The sequence below is a fragment of the Balaenoptera musculus genome, chromosome 13 (assembly GCF_009873245.2).
Source record: "Balaenoptera musculus isolate JJ_BM4_2016_0621 chromosome 13, mBalMus1.pri.v3, whole genome shotgun sequence".
NCBI classification, from domain to species: domain Eukaryota; kingdom Metazoa; phylum Chordata; class Mammalia; order Artiodactyla; family Balaenopteridae; genus Balaenoptera; species Balaenoptera musculus.
Window position 1 is genome coordinate 35,628,287 of NC_045797.1, and position 9,583 is coordinate 35,637,869.

Genomic DNA, 9,583 nt, shown 5'->3' on the forward strand with positions numbered 1-9,583 from the left:
CATGTGTTAAAACTCGTAAAACTGCACACCAAGAAAAATGTGTATTTACTGTATGCAAATTATATTTTAAAAGAACCCATTGCACACACAACATGAACTCATTAGGTCTCTGAGGGCCCTCAGACAGTTTCCTTCCCTTGATCAGTTTATTAATGTCGGCAACACACAAACAAGTGGTCTTGGAGTGTGTGCGTGAAAGTGAGGGAGGATTGCTCTACCACACGGTCCATGCTAAGTACATTACACCCCGTGCCAAATTTAGCACCTTATAAACTGGAAACTATTTTGTAGAAAATTCCTTTATTATAGTGCAAATAACTTCCAGCAGTGACATAATAATGTTAAGAACACATTTAGCAACATTTTACACCACGCAGTAAATAAGAAAGTGTTTCTTTGAAAATATGTCATCATAGGAACATTATTTCTACATTAATAATGTAGCTGGGAAATGCCAAGGCTGTTTCTCTCAAGGCAACAGGGCTCCCTCCCTCTTTTTGGATATTTGCTTTTTAATACAAATGAAAGGATTTGCCATTTTAACAAATCACCAACAATTCTAAGAGTCATCTCTTAGGAGGTTTTGAACTGAGGTTGGCAAGATATGAAATGGGGTCTCAAATTAAAAAAAAAAAATTTAAGACAATTCTGAGATAGCCCAGAAAGTAGAAGTCACTTCTATTAACTTTTAAGTAGATATATACATTCACTCCAATTTTGATGCAGAAATGAACAGATTGTCTAAAGCCTGCCTATTATTCCCCCAGAGCCTGATTGTTATTTATGTTCCTTGGTTTTGGTCATATTGCAAAATTAGGGCTCTGGTCAGAAATAACACCTTACATACCCAAATACTTTCCTGTGAAGCTTAAAATTGCACTTTCCATCCTGAATTCCCACCTTAGACCTCACATGTTGATGAGAGGATGTGAACATTGTTTCCAGTTTACAGCTAATGATTAGTACAGCTGGATTAGCCCCTTGCTAATTTAACTATACCTGAATCAAATCATCACATCATTTAGATTAATTCCAGTAGGCTTAACCAAGAGGTTCCCACTGACCCCATACAGAAACGAAGGGTTAACAGTGAATCTTTACACTAGGCTGCCTAAGGGCTTGGCTGCTAACCAGTTAGCTGATAGGTAGAGAGAACAGTGTCAGTTCCAAACAGTTAACACTCCCAACTCCTCTAGTTTCTGCTGAATTATGCAGTGGGTGGGAATGGATGGCCACTCAAAGGAAACCTCCTGTGGGGGTCTTCCACCATAAGGAGAATCAAAACCCCTACCAATGTATTTCAGGGTGCCCTCTAAGTCTCTCTACAAACACACGTCAAAACCTAGTGGCTCTACAAGTTAATCACAGGCTCAAAAATAGCCGGAGCCACAGAACAGCCCTCCTGGCTGAATATGGCTGCTTAACTCAGCTGGTACATAAAGCTTTTCAATGCTCAGCCAGCCTTGTTGGATAAAGCATCTTCTTATATAACACAATGGAACTGTGCTAAACAGTTTAAAAGTTGAGAAGAATCCAAATATATCACCTATAAAAAATTCATGATTTTAGTTTGCTTTTTCTTAGACTTTGGTACTGAAACACTGTCTACATTCTCGACACATGAATATGACATGGCCACTTCAGTGCCTCTGCATGTTGTGTAAAAAAACTCAAAAGCAAAGCAGGAGAAGGACTTGTCATAACAAGACGCAGTATGCTCTACAGACAAAACCTAAATTATATATAAATACACACCCCACCCCAGCACCCCCTCTTCTCCCCACCAGCTGACCAAAGCAATGCCAAGGGTCCTTCTCTCCAGGGCCAGTGCAGTTTGTGAAATCCAGCACCCAGGACTCCAACCATCCCTTGCTGTGCGGTGACATCTGTATCACTGCAGGCTTCTCCTGGAGACTCCCTGCTGTCTAACCAGTTCCACAAGTACACGGAAACACCTAAAGCTTAATTGGAAGCATTCACACTATTGGCTGGACTCAAAGACCTAGAGTCCTGGGAGTTAATTTTTCAGATAAACTAACTGGATCATTTCCTAATTTGGATCCTGCCTTATCCTAATATCTCAGCAGAGCCAACACAGTAGGAAGCATCCTCTACTCTGAAGCTCCAAAGGCATTGCTTAGGGATATCAGTGAGGGTCACATAATAAAAGTGATACAATGAGCTAACAGCTTAAGTTGATATAAATTATTTCTGGGTAAGTTATTTGGGGCCATTTGCTTCTGCTTTCCATTGCATTCCAGAATCATTTTCATACTACACTTTTAAAAGTTTATATAATAGTCATTTAAAAATTGTCTATGCAATCACCTCTTACGTGTTTTCAATTAGCTTAATAACAACTTAATGAGCTATTCTGTAGGTCTAGGGAAAAGTAGTTAGTCTTAAGGAAGCCAATACTGTGCTAATTCACAGTAAGGAGAAAAAGCAATGTAAATAATCATCAATAACTTGAAAAGCAGTCTTACGAAACGTTGCAAAGTTTTCCCAAAAGCACGTAACAGCAATTTATATCAAGATATCCTAAGTTTAGGGGTATGGAGGATAAGACTCAACTCTTTAAGGTAGAAATTCACCTTTATCATGATTGTAATAGGTAATTTTCCCCCTCAGACCTAAGATAATTGTACATTCAAAAGTTCACAACTTGCTGTTTTTGAGACATTAATCATTCTCTAATACATACACTGAGTAGAAATAAATAACTACAAGAAAGCTTTAAAAATCTGAATTAACATTATGCTGTGCAACAAAACAAAACAAAACAAAACAAACCTTGAACAACCTACATTCTATGTTAAATACCCTGACTAAAATGTCGGTTGTGCTACACAATTCCACTTCAGTGCAGAAATGAGTTGACTTCTGTGTACCGTCTTTGTTGTTGTTGTTTTAAGTCTTTAGCACTTTTGTTCTAAACATCACCTTGCTTTGAAAAGATGAATAACTTACTACCAAATCACAAGTCCAGTTCAGTTTAGTCTGAATAAAATCCAGCATAACTGTATTACTTTGTTCTGGAAATAATGGCTCGGTGTCTTTGTTCCGACAGCTTCCTAAGGGCAAACCACCGTTGAAGTCATTTTGGGTTTAAACTGCACAGAAAGAAGAGACGGTGAAGTTTCCCTTTTCGTTTTTGTTTTTTTTTAAGTCTTCAGATCTTGCTAGGACACTTCTTCCAGACCAACAGTCATATAGTTGTGGCACCTGATGCTATCTGAAACAGACGTGGTTTAAACAACATCAGCCAAGCTTAGTGATCTGGAGGTCCCCGTTTATCCTTATGGTGTCGATTGCAGATAACGTTTGAATGCGGTGGTAAAAATCAAAAAGTTGGTGTCCATCCACAAACACTCTGAAACGTGGGTGCTCACAAAGGATTTCCACCTGCAAGAAACAAAATAATAACCTCAGTTCATAATTTCAATGAACCCTGCTGGGGAAAACAAACAAACAGTACTTCATTTTGGAGAAAGGCAACATCCTCAGTGGTTCTCAAACACGGGAGTGCACTGGGATCATACAGAAGGCGTGTTAGAACACAGATTGCTGGACTCCACCCACCAAAATTTCCATTTAGTAGGGCTAGTGTAAGGTCTAAGAATGTGCTTTTCCATCAAGTTCCAAGATGATGCTGGTGTTGCTAGAATAAGGAACACTTTGTGAAGCATTGCTCTACACTATTCAATGTCCTTTAAAGATTTAAAATTGCTTTACTATTTCTCCCTTCTCCTTGCATGCCAGAAAGTGATGTAAAGTGGCAGAGATTTATTTATATGGCACTTAATGCCTCCATCCTCATCCCCTGAACAATTCTATGCCACCTTCAGAGAAGCCCCTCACAAAGCAGAACTGGTACCCATTAGTAGCATGTGATAATAGTCTAGACACCCCTAAACACTAAGCAGAGAGAAGGTTATGCAGTAATTACCATTCGACCAAGGATGTGTAATTAACAAGGCTTTGTTAAGCCGAACAGAAATACCGATTCCATATGGTAAAAGCTTTTTCTTCCTCTTTTTTTTTAACTTAAGTAATTCACCATAGAGTTTAATCACTGGTTCTGTGCTATGTATATATTAAAAGCATTTGTATTCATCATGCAAGGAGAGACTCCGTATGTGATATTAGTCACATTTAGTTCGTATTATTACTAAAATTGTATCACCAAGAAGGGGTGATTTCATTTCAGTTTTGTTGTTGGGGAGCACTATTCCTCCTGGCAGAAGCTTTGGTTACTCACACTCATGAGCTCTGCATTAAGATTCACCAGTAAGAAACTGTCACAGTTCAGGGGAGCCTCAGGGTCATTACCATTCTAGAGAAGGGTAGGGGTGTCTTCCCCAGGCTACAATTAGAAGGGCAATTAGTCTCTATTCTATCATTGATGTGACAGTCATGGATTCTTGTTTTCCCCCCAGACTGTAAGATGGGAAGAAAAATTATGACTTATTCATAGGCCCTTGTAAATTTTTAGATGAGGAGCAACAGGTTAAGGGTAGTTCTGCTTTGTTAGATGTTTATGCAACAGGGAGCTTTTAACTGGGTTGTCATTATTGTGATGTACGTTAACAAGGTGTAACATAGACACTTCATCACCAGGTCTGACATGTCAGTAAATTCTTTCCTAACACATTACTGACTTGCATCTCTTACTTGGCATTGTCCTTCATAGAGGAAGGTGCTGCTAATGCTGCTTGATTGAAATGGAAGTTTGGGCTGTGCTTCCTGCCTGACAGATAGTGGGGAGCAAATCTATACTCATCCAGGCCCAAGGGAAGGAATCTGTCAGCCACAGAGACTGTGACAGTGAAACAGACTGAGGCTACTTAACCCAGAGAGGGAAGCAAGGACATGACTAGTCCTCACTAGCAAAGGGAACAAGAGAAAATAAAATGATAATCACTAGATTCTTAAAAAAAGACATAACTGATATGGTTTGGTGCTACTTAAAGGCTGAGAAAAAAATGAGGAAAATTCTAGATACTTATTATTATTTATTAATCAAACAGATATTTTGGGACAGGTGTCTATTATATGCCTAGTACTATGTTAAATACTACATAGAAAAGTATTTATTTTTAACAATCTAGACACGTAAATATGGGTTTATTTACACGTATTGGCTGAACAGAATTGCAAAAATCCTGGCTGCTTAAAGTGTTCTTGGCACATACTAGATGAGAACATTACCATCCTGCCAGTGGTTGGAGCGGAAGCACTCGAGGCACTCACCCTGAATGGTTGGTCTGGGATGAATGGGAAGTAAGGGATCGTTGACTGTTCTTCACCCCTTTCCCCAGATATACAAGAATTTCTGAGTAGCTGCCGGTCTGTGAACACAGCTTTGAGTTCAATTGCCACATCGGCGGGAGGATCCTCCGAATCACCACAGGTCAAGCTGATGGCAAAGCTGAAAAGAAAATCATCTCATTTATTCATGGTTGAGCAAAACAACATTAACAATGACCCAGGCTCCCATTTCCTTCTTCTTCTTTGGATTTGTCAGCTTTTAATGGGCCACTACTCTTCATACAGGGGCGGGCGTTGGGGGGTTTAGACTACGGAGAAATAGGATTACAAAAACTGGTTTATTTTGTTACCCAGAGGAGGCCCTGGTGAAAACTTCAGTGGAGATGAATATAACTAACTGCAGACATTTCATATACCCCAAACTGCCCATACATCTGTGTCTTAATCCATTTCAGAAGACTCAAAAACAGCCCCATTAATTGACCAGGGGAAACAATATCTTGTAAAGTTTGGTTCTCATTTATATTGATAGTTCTTACTCCAAACACCATGTTTGGGGAAAAAAAAAAAAATCCTTTAGCCTCCCTAAGGGTCAAATAGAAAATGATGTGGGTCTATATTTATAATCTCTGATATAAATAGCTGTCTAGAGAAATGATGGCTGGGATTCATACACATTCTTTTCATGGGAACATAGTACTTTCTTGGCACTTCAAACTAGCAACACTGGCAACAGGGGTGGGAAGAGGAGGGGCAGTAAACCACAACAGGAGCGGGCAGGACCTTGTAACTGCCTGGTAGGTCTAGGTGACAAGAACTCTGCCTTACCTCTCAGGGTTGAGGTCTACGATGCCCATCACTAATACCTTCTTGCCTGGTCTCATGCCACCTTTAATGTGCCCACAAAATGGCACGATCTGCAAAGGATGAGAGGAGAAACAGAAAGTTTACAGCCTGTTAAGGAAGAGCCAAGGCCTCAGATCCTTAGGACCTGACCTAAGGAAAGAAGAAAGAAGAGGGTACAGGCAGACACAGAGCACAGAACAAAATCATTTACCAGTCGTGGGAAGTACACGTCGGCTTGAACTGGAGAGCCCAAGGAGTTGTTTAAATGCCCATCATCTAGTTTCTAAAAATAGAAGCACACAGATTGGCTTTCCAAAAGCTTTTGGAGGGGGGTGTTAGAGGGAGCGGGGAAGAACCTACACAGATCTGGAGGAATCCAGCAGCCCTCCATAGAACACAGGCAGCCTCTGCAAAGGCTCCCACCTCACAGCCCACTGAATAACCGCATAAACCCCCGAACAAAACCCGTCCTTTCCATCAGGTAGCTAAGCCTCTGATGATCCTCAGACCCTTCAGATCTAGATCAAAATGAAGGTCGAGGCCCACTGGGGAGCCAGAGCCCCGCGCCGGAGGAGGGAAGGCCCCTCTCCAACCGCAAACGCCCATGGAACCGCTGTCGCCCAGGCCTGTCCTCGGGGACATGGCTGGAGTGCAGCGGCCGCGCTCAACTTCTCTCGCGAGCCCCTGGCGCGGACCCATTTCCAAGGGGGAAATCCCCGGAACGCCGCGGGGCGCGCGCGCCGGACACACACACGCGCACACTCACACGTGCAACATGCACACACCTGGCCGGAGGCTGCACGGCGCGGAGGGGGCTGTCGGTCACCCCCACCCCGCGGGTCGCCCCCAACACCTCCCCTCAGCCAGCGGCCCTCCAGCTGGGGCACCCCTCCGGACCCCACGTCCGCCGCGCACAGCCGGCTCCCGCTACCAGGTACTGGGGCGCCTTCTCACGCGTGGGGCGCGGGGCTGGGCCTCTGCCGGGCCGGAGCCGGCGAAGGGGCCGTGCGGGCTGCGGGAAGGGGGCGCCTCGCGTGCGCCCGCCGCACTCACCACCACTGCATCGCTGTCGGCCACCGACCCCGCCATCTTCTCGCGCAGCGCGGCGGGGGACGTGGGACACGGCGCGCGGGCTGAGATTCAGAGGCGGTCCTGCGCCGGGCGGGGGCGCGGGTCCGAGACTGGCTCGAGCGCGCACACACACACGGGCGCGCGGGCGTGCACTCCCGGGGGCCCGGCGTCGACCCGGCTGGCGGGGCCGGGGGGAGGGGGAGGAGAAGGCGGGGGCCGGGAATACGGCGCGGGCCCAGAGGTCGGAGGTGGCCGCCGCAGCCCGGACTGCGCTGCCGAGTCGAGGCTGCTTTCCTCCTCGGGGTGCTGCTGCCCGAGGAAAAAGGAGTCGAGGGCAGCGCCGTGCTGGCCCTGGGCTGCATTTAAAGGCCGCCGGAGCCCGGCTGGGGAACCGGGAACAGGGCGGGGAGCCGGCTGGGCTGCCGCGGCTTGCTCAGCTTGCCCTGCCCCTCAGCCATTGGACGGTGGCAGGAGGCTGGGGCGGGAGGGACTGGCCTACCAGGGTCGGGGCGTGCGGGAGGGCGGGCGCCCGGTCGGCACTCTTCGCCGGCAGGGTGGGTGGGGCTGGGGCCTGCCAGGTGACAGGTGCCTGTGACATCACCGTCCCTCTCCTCCAGCCACCCCCCCCCCCCGCCTTCCTTCTCAGGTCGTGTCTTGAGGCAGGTGGGACAGTGGAGGGCGAGGTCAAGGGAGGATTGGAGGTGGAGGTGGTATTCCAGAGCTCGAGATTTCTTTCAGAGAATGCCAACAAAGAGCGAGGAAAGATTCATTCGGCTTTCTAGGGCAGAAAGATAATGAAAGGCCTCTAGGCTTGCATAAATAAATATTTGACTTAAAAGCAAGAGGCAGAGAGGACTCACAGTAGGGACTTCTATATTCCAGGAGATGTACAGAACAGACTTCCCTCCCCTGTGGAAAAATGGGCAAGTCTGGGGGTCCCTGGAGGCTCTCTCAGGCAGGGGTCTGGTTAAGTCTTACCAAATTGAACTGGGCACAGTGACTGCTCTCAGAAAGTCTTCATTGGGCCGTTTTTTACAAGTCACCTGTCCAGTCTAGGCTAGTGAATTTCACACTGAAAATCTCCTGATATCCTTTGTGGAGTAATTCCTAGGGGGTCCACCTCTCTTTATTCCAAGGCACAAATTCCTTTATGGCGTTTCCACAGTAGGACGATTATGTAACTTCTCAGGTAAAGCTGTATCAACCTGGCCTCTATTAGGTGACATCTTGGCTTAAACATTCCATTGTGTGAATCACCCTGGTGTGTATACTAATAAGCAGGGAGCATGTGTGACCTGCTGCAATCCCAGAGGGGCCCTCAGAGGCTCCCTTCCTGCCACTGTTGCTGGCTGTGTGGCCTGGAACATCACTGAGGCTTTTGTGTCTTAGTTTTCCCTTTATGGACCAGAGCTAATCATGGTAATCTCAGTTGAGTAGGGAGAATTACCTGCACACGCCTGTAAACCAAAGTCATATCCTTTGTGTGCTCTGAACTTGAGGCGGAAGTGCAGCACAACTGTGGCTCACACTTTTGCTCTTGTTTACCAGTCTTAGCTCAAAATCATACCTTATTGATTATTTTAAAATGTTAGGCAGTCATAGGAAACAACTGACATTTTGAAAGCACACTTTGATATATCACAATTTCTGAGAGTTTGGTATAGGGGACACTCATTGAAGTATTTTTTTTGTCATTAGCCTAAGCTAAGAGTGACAGAATACATCATGGTGGTTAAAGAACGTGTGCCCTAGGTTCAAATCCTGGCTCTACAATTGACTAGCTGGGTGATCTTGGACGTGTTACTAAACTTCTCTGGGCCTCAGTTTCTTCATCTGTGAACCAGAGATGACAGCAGTGATGACAATAGTGCCTATCTTGTGTTATTGGGAAGATTAGGTAAATTGGTTCCTGTACCTTCCTTAGCATAGTAGCTAGCACTTAGTAAGCGCTACTCTTCATATCTACAAACATCTTGAGGGCCTGCCATGTACCAGGCACTGGGGAATCCAGTGGGGACTTTTTTTTGTGCTTCTACTTTATTATTGTTTAAAAATTGTTTTTTAAATTGAAATATAGTTGATGTACAATGTTGTGTTAGAGTCAGGTGTATGGCAAAGTGAGTCAGCTGTTCTTTTTCAGATTCTTTTCCATTTTAGGTTATTACAAGTTATTGAATATAGTTCCCTGTGCTATACAGTAGGACCTTGTTGTTTATCTATTTTAGATATAGTAGTGTGTATCTGTTACTCCCAAATTCCTAATTTATTCCTCCCTGCCCCTTTCCCCTTTGGTATCCATAAATTTGTTTTCTATGTCTGTGAGTCTGTTTCTGTTTTATAAATAAGTTCATTTGTATCTTTTTCTTAGATTCCACATATAAGTGATACCATATGA

General features: G+C 44.8%; 1 protein-coding gene across 1 annotated transcript; it reads right to left on the bottom strand.

The window, feature by feature from the left end:
* Window positions 1–283: 283 nt before the first annotated feature.
* On the bottom strand, window positions 284–7,617 carry LGALSL (galectin like). Its single transcript, XM_036873595.1, has 5 exons — window positions 7,171–7,617; window positions 6,329–6,400; window positions 6,100–6,188; window positions 5,254–5,431; window positions 284–3,405 (listed from the first exon to the last, which is right to left on the bottom strand). The coding sequence occupies exons 1-5, from the start codon at window positions 7,204–7,206 to the stop codon at window positions 3,262–3,264; spliced, it is 519 nt and encodes a 172-aa protein (XP_036729490.1). The 5' UTR covers window positions 7,207–7,617; the 3' UTR covers window positions 284–3,261.
* Window positions 7,618–9,583: the final 1,966 nt, after the last annotated feature.

Excerpts from the sequence above, each read along its gene's own strand:
- LGALSL (XM_036873595.1), bottom strand. The coding sequence starts at position 7,206 with ATGGCGGGGTCGGTGGCCGACAGCGATGCAGTGGTG. Across the intron at positions 5,432-6,099 it reads GTAGACCTCAACCCTGAGAG|CTTTGCCATCAGCTTGACCT; the intron begins GTAAGGCAGAGT and ends TTTTCTTTTCAG. Across the intron at positions 3,406-5,253 it reads TCCCAGACCAACCATTCAGG|GTGGAAATCCTTTGTGAGCA; the intron begins GTGAGTGCCTCG and ends TGTTTCTTGCAG.